This window comes from Orbicella franksi, chromosome 8, assembly GCF_964199315.1.
Source record: "Orbicella franksi chromosome 8, jaOrbFran1.1, whole genome shotgun sequence".
NCBI classification, from domain to species: domain Eukaryota; kingdom Metazoa; phylum Cnidaria; class Anthozoa; order Scleractinia; family Merulinidae; genus Orbicella; species Orbicella franksi.
In genome coordinates, this window is record NC_138152.1 from 17567718 (window position 1) to 17585533 (window position 17816).

Here is a 17816-nt window from a genome sequence, read left to right on the forward strand (position 1 = left end):
ATAACTGACTGACGTGTAATAACTGAAAAATTCATTGACCTCCAGCGGCAGTGGTGAAGCCTGCCATAATAATGACTATTTTGCTTTAACTACCTAATTCTAACTATGCAAGTGGAAATGGATAAAATGAACGTATTTTTGTTTACCGTAAAAATTGTTTAAGCAGGGTTGCACAGTCATGCGCTCTTCTGACATCCCACACAAAACATCCGTCATTAAATTTCTCTTCTACTTCTTCTCTTATAGCCTGGGAGAATGGAATAACTAATCAAAAAACATGTTCAAATGAAAAGAAACAGGAAACCTAAAGGCTCATGCTCTGCAAAGGAAGGGAGAAACAATTTTGTCAGTATATCTTTTAAGCTCAAAATGTAGTTAGAAATAATTTTTTTACAAGGAGCTTTCAAAGCAAGACGTGCTTGATGTTAAATCACAGAAAGATATCTTGTACAATAGACCATTTCTTGGTACGACTGACAAGGTAACAAGGAAAAAGCTCTGGAAGGGTAATTACCGTGAAACCTCTATTACGCAGACCCCCAATTAAGCGGACACCCTCCATTAAGCGGACACTTAACCTGGTCCCAAAATCAACGTCTTACATTTTCCTTTATAACGAACCCCTATTCAGCGGACACCTCTACGCGGACACTAAAATAAATTGTATTTAGCTAATTTCTATTGTTAATAACCTCTATTAAGCGGACACCGGACTGACTTGACAACGTGGCATTGGATTACATCCTTGAAATAGTCGATTAGCCACATTATCGTTGCAGTATTGAAAGGGCATTATGACAAACAAATTGTTAACAAACATTACGCAATTGTTATAAAATTTTAACACTTGGGTCCCGAGGGTGTCGGATTAATAGAGGTTTCACTGTAAGAACAATTCAGTTAATTTGGACCTTCTCTATAACCAAAAACAGCAATAATGGATTTTCTACCTTAACCCTTCCAGCATTTCCAGGAACTCTCAAGATACCCTCCTCCTTCAAACCTGAAAAAAGCAGGTAAAGAAAACCACATTCAAGCATTTGTCATATGTATGACCTAGTAAAATGTCAAAGCCGATATATTAAATGCACATGTACTATTGCACAAGCAGCATAACGGCATCATCAAAATCTCATCTCAAAATATGCACCAGGTATTCAACACTGGATACAGACCAGAAACCATCCCAATGAAATGAGAAGATTGGATCACTGCAGTGAAAAACAGATGTTTTCCTGCAAAAATTTCATAGTAAACTGGGTATTGCATGGACAGAGAGCATCCGTTTTTTCGGCTCTCGTTTCACGCAAAGCCAAGCAAGAGATTGATTTCAGTGAGGTCAAAACTTTTGTTTTGTTGTTGACCAGTAAAATTCGCCGATAGAATATGATACTTGCGTATGTACACGCGCGACGCTGCCAGCGGGAACTGGGACCCGGTGATAATGTCAGAATTTGAAATTTGTTGGCATATTGAGCAGTGGTGACACAGCGAAGATCTCAACCTCATATTTAAGTGTAGGTCTACCATGGATTTAGCTTCTTAGAAACTAGTAGTAATCAAAGATTATGAGTGCGTTCGTTTTCTACGCCTGTTATTAACTTAAATAGCTGTCTGTTGCTGAAATCATTATCTTTGTGAACAGCGAAAGTTTTGTAGACAGATGTAACATAATGACAAAGTCCGCTATTTTTCTGCAGATTACAGTCAAACCTCTAAAAAGCAGCCACTCTGGGGGACCAGACAACTGGCCGCTTCTTAGAGGTATAAAACAAAACAAAATCAACCTTGGGACGGCAAGAAGCTGACCGCGGCTGCTTAATAGAGGTGGCCGTTGAATAGAGGTTTTTATTACAGTGTATAGCTGACAATTTCTTCCGGGATTTTGGCTGCTGGCAGCCAATTAAAAGTTGGCCGTTTAATAGGGGGGGCACCTAATAGAGGTTCGGCTGTATTTTGATTTCCTTACTTTATTGTTAACATGTTGCGTGATGGCTCCAGTTTCGGTACTTAAGTCACAAGTTTAATCACAGGCAGCCCAAGCTCTCTCTATGAACCACACAAGCAACACAACACGGCATCGAATTATAAGGGTTTACATGGGATTTTCTACAAGATATCCATGGAGGTAGTTAAAAGTGAAAATTCTCAATAAAAATGGCTTACCTTATTTCAGACGTGTGTTGTTTGCTCCTGGTGCGGTTATTTTACCGATTGAACTTGATTTAAGCGACTTTTTTGAATTCCGATTTTCCCTCTATAAAGAGAGGACAAGGCGAAACACCTCAGTCGGAACAGCCTGCCGAACGAAGTCAAAAATCCCAGACTAAAATGTACCCACGGCCATAAATCTACCGCAGAATTCAAGGGCAAAGGTTGATCTTTCATTTCAATCCTCTAGCCACACAATTGCAGCCCTGCGAGCGACGCCAGGCGGCTCTTCGTGTCTCCAGTGAAACGCTAGAACTATGGAAGAGCTCCGTGTCGTTTGATCCGCGACCCAACGACCGTTGAAATCGGCTTGGTAACCTCGTCATGTTGGCAAACCAACACTCGCGGGGGTACTAGACCGCAATTTGTCAACTAAATTTCTTGTAATCCCCTCAGGTCGAATTTACAATGCAAAATAAAAATCGTACAGAACGCTTTTGCAAAATGGCTTCAAAACCAAAGAAACTTAAGATCAACGGCGAAAGCTCCGTAGAAACTGAGGAGATACAATCATTTTTGAAGTGAAAGTCGTGGTAAGTTTTCTCGTTTATGTACCTTTGATTTGTTTGTATAAAATATTCCCGAGCTGATAAACTAAATTTGCTTCTCTTAGGGTATTGTGGAATTACGAATATTGTGAGGAAACTGTAATGGAAGCCAGCAAAATTTTGTCTAGAGCATACGAAGAGAAAGAAATTGCCGTGAGCAAATTGAACTCTCTTTTGCTCGGGAGAATTCTTAACGAATTATGGGGAGATGAAGTTAAATTGATGAGGCGAGGACCAAGTAACTCAAAGGTACGTAAACGTGAAAACTTACCATGACTTCCACTTCAAAAAAGATCTCCTCAGTTTCTACGGAGCTTTCGCCGTTGATCTTACGTTTGACAAATTTGACAAATTGCGGTCTAGTACCCCCGCGAGTCTTGGTTTGCCAACATAACGAGGTTACCAAGCCGATTTCAACGGTCGTTATGTCGCGGATCAAACGACACGGAGCTCTTCCATGGTTTTATCGTTTCACTGGAGACACGAAGAGCCGCCTGGCGTCGCTCGCAGGGCTGCAATTGTGTGGCTAGAGGATTGAAATGAAAGATCAACCTTTGCCTGCGGTGGATTTGTGGCCGTGGGCACATTTTAGTCTGGGATTTTTGACTTCGTTCGGCAGGCTGTTCCGACTGAGGTGTTTCGCCTTGTCCTCTCTTTATAGAGGGAAAATCGGAATTCAAAAAAGTCGCTTAAATCAAGTTCAATCGGTAAAATAACCGCACCAGGAGCAAACAACACACGTCTGGAATAAGGTAAGCCATTTTTATTGAGAATTTTCACTTTTAACTACCTCCATGGATATCTTGTAGAAAATCCCATATGTGGTTCATAGAGAGAGCTTGGGCTGCCTGTGGTTTAATAGAACATTTGCCTTCAAAATTCATGCTGAAATCTCATTTTACTGGCAATTTTTCAGCATAAAGGCTAATTTTTAAAAGTGCACTGTGTTACATCTAGTATAGTACAATTGCGTTACATCTAGTATTCTAAGCTGGAAGCACAAATATCAGCTAGCATTTGCACTCACGTGCCGGTTTATCCGTGGTTTATCGTAAACGAACTCTGTGCAACTGACAACTGATTCGAATATTTCCGCTGATGAATAGAAATAGCCAGCATTTACATTGCTGTTCCTTAGTACTGGCTTACTCTTATAGATCTTGGCTTCAGAGTACTCTTCCATCGATTCAATTTTGAGCTTCGTTGAATACTAAACTATTTTTGGCCACTGGACTCACGGTCCAGAATCAAAACAAAAAACAGGCGATCGCGAACGATCTAAAAAGCAAATCATCTTGTTTACGCGTGCTTTGCGATGATGTAATTTGTTTTCACCCGCTTAAAACATATCACTCTAGTCTGCATTGGGACTGAATTCCCTTTTTTGTCAAAAGCAATCAGAGTGAAAAACCAGTTCAAAGAAGACTTCAAAACGTCGAAAACCACCAAAGAAGCCACAAAAGAGAACAAAAATGACGTAGCAGATGGACACGAAATGTACAGCACATGGTTTGGCAATGATGTCATTCGTTTTTCGCCCCTGCTGCGGGGCGGCCAAATCGGTGTCGAAAGATCGTACCAAGGTGAACCGTCCCATGAAACTTGACTCAAACTCTGCATTAGGACTGCGTTCTACGAACGCAATTACAGTATTCAAGCTTACGATCCCTTAAACTCCACCAAAGACAGACAGCTTTGCATGACTTGATCAAGCGAGCAAGCACTCTGCAAATGCATCATACGCTCCGCTGAACTTTGTCACACATACTGCCATGCATACTCTTATATCTTGCACATGCGCTGTAGAAGTTAGGGGGCGATTTGCGACAGGAAGAAAATAACCATTCCCATATTAAAACTCGGGTTCCTTTGGAAACAAGCTGAGTAAATAATCTTTAATTTGAGAACACTTGTTCGACTCCAAGCATGAAAGATTAGTTCATCACTTTGGCAGCCATTTTGTTCCCACTGTTCAGGCAAATGCCGTCACTCGCAAAATACCACGGTCAGTGGAATTATCACCAAAAACCGACCGACCGACTGACCATTAACAAATAATTATCTTGTCCTGAAAATTTGGACAATTTAACCTCAATTGATTTTAGTAAATTATATCTGTACAGAAAATAAGCCAAATCAATTTCTAACCATATCTGCGATTCTTTCATTGTTCCTCCACTTTTTAGAGACACTAACTTTGAATGATATGTCTGGACGGGTTTTGAGTTTGGCTGACAAAAGTTGCAAACGAAGTAATCCCTCGTGGCAACTGAAGCCAGCTTAACTTCCTTCTAATTGATGACAGAGACGAACAACCTTCAAAATAGATTTTGCTAGAATACATAAAATTTTAAGGAAAACGACCAATTTTTTAAGTTTGAAAGACATGTCTCGACAGAACTTCTGTCATCTTCAGTTGATTGAATGATTACAAAGCAAGTTGAATAATAAGTAGGCAAAAATGCTAATTAAGACAAATAGTAACAACAGAACGTGAAAAGGTGTATATTAAAAGAATAATTTTAGATTTACATGGTGTAATTGCTGATTGAGGCAAGGTAGTTCTTTTTGAATATGGATAGCCTCCTTTATCTTGAGTTGAAAGCTGGTAGTGGCGTGATCTAAAATATGAAAGCAGTCTATTGACCACAATGAGCGACAACGTTCAGAATTCTGAAGATGTTTGAAGATGTGAGAGGCCCTATCAACGGCTAAGTGCTCACGTACGCGTGTGGAAAAATGTCGGGAGGTTTCGCCGACATAACAGGCATTACAGCCCGCACATGTAAACTTATTTTTCTGTCATCACTCAGAAGAAGATTCGACACTTAATCAAGCGGTATTGTAATGATTTAGACATCAAATTAGTTTTTTCTTCCTTTAAGATAGGTAACCTTTTTGGGGTGAAAGACCCTATCCCCGGCGGGCTTCGTTCACGTGTGGTTTATAAGTTTACATGTGCGGGCTGTAATACCTGTTATGTCGGCGAAACCTCCCGACATTTTTCCACACGCGTACGTGAGCACTTAGCCGTTGATAGGGCCTCTCACATCTTCAAACATCTTCAGAATTCTGAACGTTGTCGCTCATTGTGTTCAATAGACTGCTTTCATATTTTAGATCACGCCACTACCAGCTTTCAACTCAAGATAAAGGAGGCTATCCACATTCAAAAAGAGCTACCTTGCCTCAATCAGCAATTACACCATGTAAATCTAAAATTATTCTTTTAATTTACACCTTTTCACGTTCTGTTGTTACTATTTGTCTTAATTAGCATTTTTGCCTACTTATTATTCAACTTGCTTTGTAAGCATTCATTCAACTGAAGATGACAGAAGTTCTGTCGAAACAAATCTTTCAAACTTAAAAAATTGGTCGTTTTCCTTAAAATCTTTACATGTCTGCTGCTATCTAGACCTTTTGAATATATAAAATGTTTTTAAAGTTCTCTATAGCTTTTTTTGCCAAGAGTAAGTTTTTAAGTTACAGTTTAAATTTAGTTGTCTCTTAAGGACGGTTTTAGCTTCAGTGTACATGCAAAGATTTGTACAGCTAAAGAAAAAGGAAAGGAAGGGCAAAGTAGTTTCAGTCTACATATATAAACTAACATACCTTTAAACTCCAAATATCGGACAAGCTGAAAGAAATCAATCAATACTAACTTTAAATAAAAGTCTGTAATTCCACGTTTTCATTTGTCAAGTAAATGAAAAATGTTTTGCTTTCACATGGCTGTTTATACATGAACGGTAGAACCACACAAGTCAGTTCTTATGATATAATAACATTAAAGGAAGTCAGGAGGCTGCTACAGTACCACCTGAAAGTGCTGTTCCCACCACAGCATCTCCAAGTAAACACCACACGAGTACCACGAGCAACATACAATCAAATAACACAGAAGTACACTGCCATACAGGGAGATGGTTGTAAATACACACGAGAAACATATCAGTAACAAACTGTACATACAAATATAAACAAGTCACCTATCACTAACACAGAGGTTCGTAGGTTCATACCAATACTTAAGCAATCAATCACTCTTTCTATGGGTTTACAGGCGGCATAAACCCACGCGGGATGCTAGGAGAACACAAGAATTTAAGCTTGTAAACCACGAGCCATTAGGCAAGTGATTTACAAGTTTTTTTGAGTGTTGTGGGTTTCTTGTACTGGTGAACCCAAAGAAAGGGTGGTCTATTACTTTTATAAAATAAGTATGGAAAACGTATGTTTGTCAAGGAATGGAAAATGACTGTACTTTCGTGATCAAGCTGCTTGTTCTGAACAAATTCATGAGATGACGTGCATGGCAAACAAATAACAGTGACTAAAAGAATAAATGCACTGCCAAAGCTACCAATAAGCTTAATGTTAACTTGAAAAAAATCTTTCCCCTGTTTTTTTTAACAACCCAAATTGATCAGTCTAGCCAAGCTGTAGTCAGAACTGCATCCTCCATACATCGCGGAAAGAACTGAAAGCGCTAAAAACTTTCTGCTAAACTCGTAATAGGAATTGATGTAAAATTTTTGTCATGGAAAAAAAGATCAAGCATTTTATCGCAACCAAATTCTGATCCTGTTTTTCCTTACAAATCTCTATGTATATTTTGAATGAAAAGATATTCGTGTTACTGATATCTCAGGCAGTGAAAGTCCAAACTGTGTATTAGGTTTTTGCTAGTCAGACTAAATTTTTTAATTCTCACATAGTGCTGTGTTCGGAAACCTTGGGTTTACCAGTGCAATAAGTGATAGGCTTTTGACCAATGAAAGCGTGCAAATTAGTATTTCAGTTATCTTATAAACACAAGTAAGGCGCGTTGTGTATGTATCATTAGTATCACCCAACTACTGGACTAATGCAAATCCTGCATTTTAATTGGCCACGCTACTACAGGACTGTTAGTAATAGTTCTCGAGTAGCGAAATTAGCGCAATCGAGCGTGACGCTTTCTTTCGTTTTATTCCCAAATAAGTATTTCTTCAACTTGCATTTGCTAACTTCGTTATCGCCTTTTCTGTCCGACTAGTTGGGTGATACTAAAACAATTAGACCCTTCGCCCTCGAGGGCCACGGGTCAATAACCCATCTGGCTTCACCTCGTGGGCTATTGACCCGTAGCACGCAAGGGCTACGGGTACGGGTACGAGTAAGTTTCAGATATAAAATGACAATTTTGAGTTTCACAAACATGTTATGGCAGACTTATCTGCCTTCTTCTGTGCAAATATTACAGAAGATGTAAATTGATAATAGATCACTGCATGTAGTATGTACATGCTAATGAGCTGGTATACAAAATAGAAAAAAAAATGCAGATCATAAAGATAGGCTTAAATTTAGGTGTTAAAGTTGTTGTGGAGGGCATGTTGGCAAGATTGGGTGTAATACCCTCAAGTACACGTCAAAGGCTTTCCTAAAGTCTAATTGATTGTATTTTCTAAATACTAGCTATGCAACAATTTTCTCTTGCTATATACCTGGCGTTTCTACAGCGCGCCCATTCATTGGCTAGTTCATGGCCACATGACATCTATCAATGAAACTGTTTACCGCCAAATACCATGAGCGGGCAACATTGTAAAATTTATAACGTCAAATGGGAAACAGTTCATTGTTACCCGCGAAAAGTTGACCGCTGTTGCACGTGATCAGAGCGTTCAGTTGAAGGTAGCCTGATGTTGTCGCTGGAATCTTAGCGCGTTTTTCAAAATCGTCGAGGGAAAGATTGAAATTCTGGGGAAACAAAATTCACTGTTCCCCAAGGGACTAGTCATTAAGTGTTAAATGTATAACATGGAATATCCTACAAGAAAGTATTGTTTACATATAACTATTTTATATCACGCCATAAAAAATACAGTGACCAACAAAATCAATCCTGGGCACGATAATTATATCACGGTAAAGCTTAAACCAAAAGAGCTTATCACTCTGAGGCTTTAGAAAAGGAAAGACCCAGCTAGCTAGTGATTAAAAGAAAGAAAATTCGCATTTCTGAGACAAACTGAGGTAGACTGATACCTTAAGAGAAATACAAACGTACTTCAACATAAAAAGAAGGTACTGATGTTCTTTCATTTTTCATTTTGTCCTCTTGAATTAGGTTCTGCAGAGGTACTCCAAAAATACCAGATTCTAAGACAAAGAGAGTTAAAAATGAAATAGATAGGAGGGTTAATAAAATAAAAGGTTTATTAATTGAGCTGTATCTTGAGTTACACCTGGGTATTAGCAAACCGAGTCACCATTTCTAATGATACATTAAAGCTGCTTAACCAGTGAGTTTTAAACACAGGTCGGGAAACTTCAAAAGGATTTGCCTGATGTAAAGGTTGACAAATAGAATGTTTCAGCCCAAAATTGATGAAGATCACCAGTAGCTTGCACAACTTTAGCAGCACACAAGACAGTTGTTAATATTAACCCAACTTGGTGCATCTTACCTCTGACTCTTCTTTTAACAGGCTTCCGTCTGTGCAGTGCTAATCCATGAGAGTCAAACAAGGCTGTGAGTTCTATGAGTGATAGAGAACGTACTTTTTCCATGTCTTGTGAGGAGATATCTTGTACTCTTGTGACACCTAGTTCATCTTTTGTAAGTGTAAAGTTCTGTGTAGAGCCCAAAATGTGTTAGTAGTGTGTGACACTAGTCATTCAATAAAGTTGCTAAAATACAAAAAGTCCAAACAGAATGAATGGTTGAATTCCGATTAAAGAAAAAATACATGGTATATATGCGCCTCGTTTGCTTTCCCTTCATTTTTATTTTCGTTTTCAGGGGACTAGGGTCAAGCTGTCAAGAGATTACAAAAGAGACAAAAGAGGCTCCTACTTTTTTAAAGCGATTGTAGTTGTATTTTTTTTTTTTTTTTTGCCATTTCATAGATATGTTTTAAGTACAGTAAGAAATCAATGAGTTTTGGAGAACATTTTTTCTGTCTACATAGCCAGATATAATATTTCGCGTTTAAGCAGCCGCAGTTAATTTGGGGTTTCTATTTAGAGCCATCTTTGGCAATGACTTAGCAAGACTGTAGCCATACTTAAACATTGGTCCAAAAAAATTTGAGTTTTTGGGCCAGCCTAAATAAATGTGTCAGTTTCTCTGTTTCTCTTTCACAGAAAGTGCATTTCTCGCTATCGATGAGACCAATTTTTTTCAAGAAGTTGTTTGTTGATATTCTTCTATGGAGAAATTTAAAATGGAAAGTGTTAAGTTTTGTGCTCTTTGTACATTGAAAAGCCACCACATTGCTTTGGAGGGGGACTCAGAAAATTGAATAATGACTTCCCACTTCAAAATAATGGGTCATCAGTTGGTATTTTGTCAAGCATTCAAAGAACGTTTGGCCAGGATTGAACGATTCTCTGATGAAGCTGGTGTTTAAATTAAAAATCTTGCATACTTGAAAAAGCTACATAACTGTAAAGATAATCTCAGAAAATCTAACAGAAAGACCAATTAAAATGTTCATCTAAAGGACCCAACCTGTCATATTCAAGCGAGTCTCTTCTTATGGTTCTCTCAACTGAATTTTAGAATTTACAAATTCACTTTTGGTGGCTTACAATGCTTTCTTTATAGTATAACTCAAGCAAACAGACTGCCATTTTCCTTTCACTTGCATATAGGCACAAAGTAGTTAATCATAGTTGTATGGAAAGTAGTGGCCAGTTCTTTCCTAAAGAAAATAAGTAGTACAAAGTCTCCTCATTTGGAACAAAAAACAACACTGGTTGTAGATAACTACCGCTGGAAAATACATGCGGTCGGAAAAAGGAAGTTCCTCAGGAGTGCTGTCTCATAGTTTGCTATACTCAGGGGCTGATTTTCTTTTAAAGTACACCAGATCCAAGAATATGAAGCCACTACAGTATTTTATCATTTTCAGGAAGCTTGTCCCAGAACCCCCATAAAGGGCAAGGACCTCTTGCCCTGTAGCCAAGTACTTAAGTTCCTTCATCTATTCCTATTACTACAAAACATTTTGATAGGCAGCACACACAGTAGGAAAATAGCAAGAGGAAGCATGTCCCCCACCCCACACTCTAATAGACTCCTTTTTGAAGCAAGAAATTTATTTAGCCCTCATCTCTTTAAAGCCTCCATTCCCTCATCCTTTTCAGTCACCACTAAAACAAGAGACACTGCATATCATACCAGTCTGGGTTCAAATTCACATGACATTATTGGCAAGCTTTGAGGAAATATTGCTCATTCCTGTACCAAAAACCTAAACAAGACACTTTATGAATGGTCTTCGTTTTAGTTCAGTGGGACTCCATTTCAGTCCAATGGTCTTTGATAAGGGTCTTCAGTTTTAGATCTCCATTTTTGGTTCTTTGTTTCAAAACACTCCATGAATTCAATTTGTTTGAGATGGAAATATTAAAAGATTCACTTGAAAGTTAAGCCAAGCTTTCTTGTTTCTTTATTGTCATTGAAACAGGCCAATGATTAGGCCTGATTTCTGCCAGTTACTCGAGTCCAGTCTACATTCCATCCCAAGAAGAGATGGCTGGATGCCTGAGCAGCAAAGCATGTATGTAACGAAATGCATAATTTAATTCATGTGGCCCTTCAGGTTGCCAGAAAATGTCGTCTGATGACAATCATAGACAGGCCCACACGACGCCTACAGCTCATAACATTTGTACCAATGCCATTTTCACCAACCCCTCGTTTAATTTTGGCCTTCCAACCTATTTTGTTTCATGCACCACCAGAAATGGAAAATAAGTGCAACAAATGAATACCTCTTCCTTTTCATAACATAACAAAGATAGAGAGGCCATTCTCAAGTAGTGATTTTATCTCCCTTGGTTTCCCTCATATCTCACTTTCACGCAAGATAATTAACAGCTGCTACAGTGCGTGTCTAGTGTGCAGACATTCTTACACGTAATAACTTTAACTGCCAACTTGACAAAGTTGCCAAATAACTTACTGGTAATCTAGGAAACTGAGGTTCCCTGAAAGGCTTCTCGTCACTCGTTATTTTTCCATTCTGTGGGAAATGAATAAAAATAAGTCTGTAATCGTACCCTCTTATGCTACAGGTACATTTAACAATAATAGATCTATTACGAGCTTGAGGTTTCTATTGTATGACAGTTGACAAGGGCACCACCCAAGTCAACTATCGCACATAGAAAACGATTTGATTGTTTTAGTATAAATCTACCAGTTGTTCACTCCATATAGTAAATCTTATTCACAGAAATTTTGAAAACGCCATGAAAGGGACACCATTTATTAACAGCCACAAACTGCTAGACTACTTGAAGCAGACCAGGAATTTCTATATTTTCTTGCTATTTTACAATGTTTATTTGTATTAATGACGTGCTTGTCAAGTCATTATGTTAGCAAATTACCCCAGCTTGTAGCCATACCAAATACTAGGTGGTGAATTTTAATTACTAGACATATTTACCAATTCTGCCAGGGTAAATAATTTCAGGTCAAGCTTGTTAAATTAAGCTGTCTCTTTCTTATACGTCATACCACTTTTCCTTGAATTTTGTCTGAGGGAACGTCAACTGGAAGTTCTTCAGGACAGTCTACAGGCACCTCATGAAAACAGTCTGGGCTGCTATCTGGTGGCGATAAGTTGAGACTTTTTAAATTGCAGTTGTTAACATCATCCACAATGGATTCTTTGGTTTTTTCTGCTGTGTTGAAGAGTTCTTGTTTTGTTGTGCCAGTTACATAAAACACTGATCCCCCATGAGGATGCTGTTGGATTCCTGCAATTTGACAAGGTGTGGGCTCTTTAAGTAACACAGGAGCCAGAGTTAGGTGATACTCGTTAATTTAATTGTCGGGGCCAAAAGATAACAGCAGTCCAAATTATTATTTTTGTCTATATATGAGGTAATGGTAACTTCAATGGTAACATTATTTAAAGCATAAAAACACTAGACAAAACAAATTAGGAAAAAATAAAGAAGTATATGATTATATATATCTGTAGCCACAAAAACAGAACCACAGAAATTTCACGTCTCTGATAAACTTGGTCCAATGCTTCGCTACAGCTACATGTAGCTTTCCACAAGCCTTATATAATTCAAATAAAGGGGAATAGCTTTTCTGTATGCCTATTCAGACCAGGAAGACTGAATTTACGGTTTTATCATTCAACCATCAATTGCACAATCAAGAGTATTTTCACAATCAAGAGTATTTTCAACATGAAGTTCAGTCTAAATTAATACAAATATAAACATATCAAGACCCAGGTGAAGAGCTGATCTGTAGCTTTGTGAAGGAATGTGCCGTCTCAAATCGACTGAACAAGAGAGTCCTACATTGTGAATCCATTACATTTCAAGCCAGTTTAACTAGGTAAGAAATCTTGGCATGTTGTTCACACCAATTGTCAACTCTGTCGTCCACCGGAAAACCACACAGTTATTTATTAAATTCCTTCCATACTAGCAAATCACAGAGAACCGATTGTTGGCTGAGCTGAAGGTAAAGGTAAGGTTAAGTCTGCATGTGAGCAAAGTGACTCATCAAACCAGAACTTATCCTGGTTTCAGTGGCATGAAGTGACTAGGAGTATTTCTACTCTCCCCTGGATGGGATGCTAGTCCATTGCAGGGTTACCCCCCCCCCCCAGCACTAAATTTAGCAGTACCCATTTACACACCTGGGTGGAGAGATGCACTGTGTCTTACCCAAGAACACAACACAATGTCCCCAGCCAGGACTCAAACCCGGACCGCTCGCTCTGGTGTCGAGTGTACTAACCATGAGGCCGCCGTGCCTCCTACAGAGCCGCGAATGCCAAAAATTGACAAAACAACAAAACGGCCTGCTCACATCAGTGCTTAAAATGATTTTGCTACCTCTGGGCATGGCTGTGTTAATTGAAATTCAATTTGATCAAGCAGGAAAGTACCCATCCTGAACTACAAAGCCACGTACATCAAAGTTCAAGCCAAATATTCAATATTTGGCTCAGCCAATACTTATCAGCAAGAAATGTCTGTTCAATTGCAGTTCAAGGCTCTAAGTCATGTGGCTTAAGTTTTTTGCCATCTAAAGAAAGAACTACATTATTGCCACAGTGCAATTTCCCTAATGAGGCTAAATGGCAACAAGTTAGATATTTGATCATATCATATACAATAACAGATGGGAAGCTTACTAGGAAATCATTAGACTTGCAACTTCACTGGACTTGATGATGTCCTCAAGCAGACTTTTGGATTGTGGACAGCAGTTATAAATAGACAGTTAAATTGATCAGCTCCTTCTCCGAGTCTGTGACTGAGCAAACTAAATTTCAAATGCACAACATTCAAGTGTGGACTGTGCTAAACATAACACCTATGAAAAGGGGGGATGTGCAAGTAATGGTATTAAAAATAGATAAATAATGCAGCAAGCATCACTCTAGGTAAGCTTTAAAGGATGCATTTAAGAAGTGCAAAAACCTCACCAGGTTACGTAAGTGAGGGGATTTTTCTGCAGGTGTGGTTTTGAAAAAGCACTCAGATACACTAAGTGCCACTCCAAATGCCACTCCACTCATGTGCCAAACCTAACTGATTAGTTACGTACGGCAGAAGAGCGGCATTTGAATTAGTTTGACTTGGCAATTTTGATCAAGTATGGTAAACAAAGAGAAGATTGGCAGGGCCTGTCACATTGTGTGACATTGGTGCAGCAGCTGATTCATATGCCGTTCTCCTCACATGCCAAACCCAATGCATAAATTACTGTAATGTATTTTTGATATGACAGGATTCATGATTGGCTCAAAAATCAGTGGCATGACCACTCATGCATGAAGTTTGAAGTGGTTGATAGAAAGTTGCACCAACAAAACCTCTTTACATTTCAGAGCTCACCTTTTAGCCTTTAATTCACGAGAAATAGACCTATGTAAACGAGTTTCTTTAGCACAAGTTACTTTTTTCCCTCTTTCTTCGTGATAATAGCCCAGCTTGTGAGATTTCTCATTTTCAGGTTGAATTTACCGAAAGAAAACCTTTCTAAATACAAACAATCTTGCGATTGAATTTTCTTTCCCTAAATATTGCTGATACAGTGAAAAATAGGCAACTTACAGCTTTTTTATTTGGACAGAGTTTTTGAATTCACAGCACAGATTTTCACATTGACTGATTGTTTACCACAGGCTCCCTGAATTAAGTTTGATGCAAGTACACCATCTGAATCAGCCTTCACTCCAAAGTTGAACCTTACTATCAGCTTCACCTATCCATTTGACACATGAGTGGAGTGATGTTTGGAATAGGCCTAAAATAATCTAAATCTTGACAACAGCCTTGGCATATAGAAAGATGAAACAGTACTATTCCTAAAACAGACCAAATATTAAATATGTATTGGTGAGGAGATTTGTGAGCTTACATGTAAATTCAAACTTGTATAGCGGACGTTTGCCGTCGATTAAGGAAAGCAATGCTGGGCTTCGCCTTTGTGGTGGGTCTCGCTATAAAAAATATCTGTGAGATTTGCAGGCTTAAATTCCCACTTGGTTGGTAATGTAGGAAAGTGAGGGCTAGGGCAACTATCGAGCAGGCTCTTGTTGAAATTAGAAGGTGATGGGAGCTTTTGACGCAAATTTATGGTTAAAATAGACATGTTCCTTCGGCCTGACATGATTTCAACTTCATCAACTTCATTCCTCCACGCAAACAAACACAAAGACCAGTGGTCTTGGGGGATACCGGTATTAAGCAGAAGCAGAAGCAGAAGAAGAAGAAGAAGACAAAGACGAAGGCAAAGACGAAGACGAAGACGAAGATGCAGACGAAGACGAAGACGAAGACGAAGAAGAAGAGGAAGAAGACGACGACGACGAAGACAAAGACGAAGATGAAGAACAACAACAACAACAACAAAAACAACAACAACAAGAACAAGAACAAGAACAAGAAGCCCATCATCCCACGTAATTATGTATACATTCTGTTGCTTATTAAAGAAAAGTTGTTTAGAAGTGTATATCTGTTAAGACGTAACTCAATTAAGACAATTAATACGGCCACCCCATTAATAAGGCCAAATTTTCAAGGCCCATTGGTGGCCATATTAACAGGGTTCCACCTGACTGTACATAGTTATATAATGTAGTCAAACATCATTGTTAGTAGTAGTACCTTTTGTTTTTATATCTGCAATGTTTATTTTCCTTGAAGATATTAGCTTTCTAGCTACCCTACAAATTCGAGTCAAAATGAAGTTATGTAAACTATGTAATGTAGAGAGATGCTATGAGTATTTACCGTTAATTTAAGAAATATAAAACATGTACTGTGTTTCTATCGAGTTATAAAAACACAAGTGGAAGTTTGGGAGAACAAGAAATGCTGTGGGAACATGAGCCACCAGGCTGTTTCCACAGCTTTTTCAAGTTCTCCCAAACCTCCACAAGTCAGGTAATCGGTGTGCAATCATGTGGGTGTCCAACTTGCAAACTTAAAATTAGACAGTCCATTATTTAATTCAGAAAGTCACCCAATGCAAGTCTCTATGCAAGTTCAACTTGAAGCTACTTGCGACTACTTGAAAGTCTGTTTGACCAGGACTTAAATACCTAAGAAGAGACTTTAACAATGGACATTGCCTCAGTCATAATTTTTCCTTGGATGTTGTCTCAGTCATAATTTTTTCTGGCTACAGCTCTGGTTCCTGACAAAAGAGAATTTTGTTACAGGGATGACTTCACAATGCCTAATTGCAAGAAGACACATATTAAAATTACTTACTCATGATATACATGTAGCACATGTACTCGCAAGTTCTTATGATGTCAAAAGACTCAAGAAAACTCACCTGTTCGCAATTGCATCTCATCACTTGCTCGTCTCTCCGAAGCACAATCTGGGTGCAAGTAAACTCCTCTTAACTCTTTATCAGCTGGACTTGACAGTACACCAGCAGAATGAGAATGTCTACATGAATGTCCCACTTCATTTTCCATACCACCAATCTCAAGAGATGGTTGTTTAATGACATGTACTCCTTCACTGTACGATTTCCTCAATGCTGGTCTTGTTGTATGAATCTGCTCTGCCGCATTGCTAGGCTGCCCATTAGTTTTGACTGGAAAAATTGTCCTGACATCAGTAGGGTAGCTACTGACAGAATGTTTTGAAGGTGGCACATGTAAACCAAGTTTTTTCTTGGTACTTTGATTTAGAGTGTCTATCCTTTTCCTAACAGCTTCTGCTTGTTTCCTTGTAAGAGAACCAGTGATCTTTTCAAAATTGACATCATTAGGATCAATTTCTTTACTATCTGATGAAGGAAAATACAATCCATGAATTCTGTAATGCACACAAACAATTACACATGATTTTTTTCCCCTACAGAAAGTAATATCACCAAAGATTGTGTGACAATGGGGGCTTAACTAAAAATAGGTCCGCAATGCATACTTGTGGGCCACAAGCCGCCATTGGGGCGGGGGGTCACTGCCTCACACATCACGTTCCCACGCTCACGACCCACCGCTCGCTTGTGTTGCATTCTTCTTTGCGTTCTTCCCTACTGATTTTCAAGTGAAAGGGAGACTGCTCGCAGTGTATGTCCTGAACCTAAAAGTTTGCTTGCAATGTCAGAGAACAATTGTATATTTATTGACTTGATTGTGATGAACCATTTCAAATCGATTTAGTGACAATATAATACTCAAGTTTTTCAGTTTGAATCACTCAACTATGTTTAAATGCATTTAGGGGCCAGTATGTAGGATTCAAACGTGCATGACATCTCCCCTACATGTGTTACACTTGATTTAAAATTTAACTTGTCCATCATCATGTGATTTGTTGCATAAGATTGCATCGAGTTTCAGTTTAGTTCATCAGTTAATTTAGCCTACTTCCAGGTGTTCAGTCAGTTGGGACACAGCACAAAAAACAGAGCGTGAAAAAATAAAAAAAGCTTGGGGAGAGGAAGCGAAAGAACGCCTGTGGGCAGGTCCTTCCAAATACTTATAGAATGCCTATAGGGACCTCTAACATGACCGTTGACTTATGGTTTTCAGTTGTCAA

General features: G+C 38.7%; 1 protein-coding gene across 1 annotated transcript in view; it reads right to left on the bottom strand.

The window, feature by feature from the left end:
* Positions 1-17816, bottom strand: part of LOC145495178 (rho GTPase-activating protein 18-like) — a 48237-nt gene that overhangs the window by 17678 nt on the left and 12743 nt on the right. Inside the window, exons 4-11 of the mRNA XM_081474757.1 lie at positions 16594-17058; positions 12283-12524; positions 11723-11782; positions 9218-9383; positions 8818-8909; positions 6375-6399; positions 951-1003; positions 147-247 (exon numbers count right to left, since the gene is read on the bottom strand). Coding sequence (XP_081330883.1) covers positions 147-247; positions 951-1003; positions 6375-6399; positions 8818-8909; positions 9218-9383; positions 11723-11782; positions 12283-12524; positions 16594-17058 — 1204 coding nt within the window. The remainder of the gene's footprint in view (positions 1-146; positions 248-950; positions 1004-6374; positions 6400-8817; positions 8910-9217; positions 9384-11722; positions 11783-12282; positions 12525-16593; positions 17059-17816) is intronic.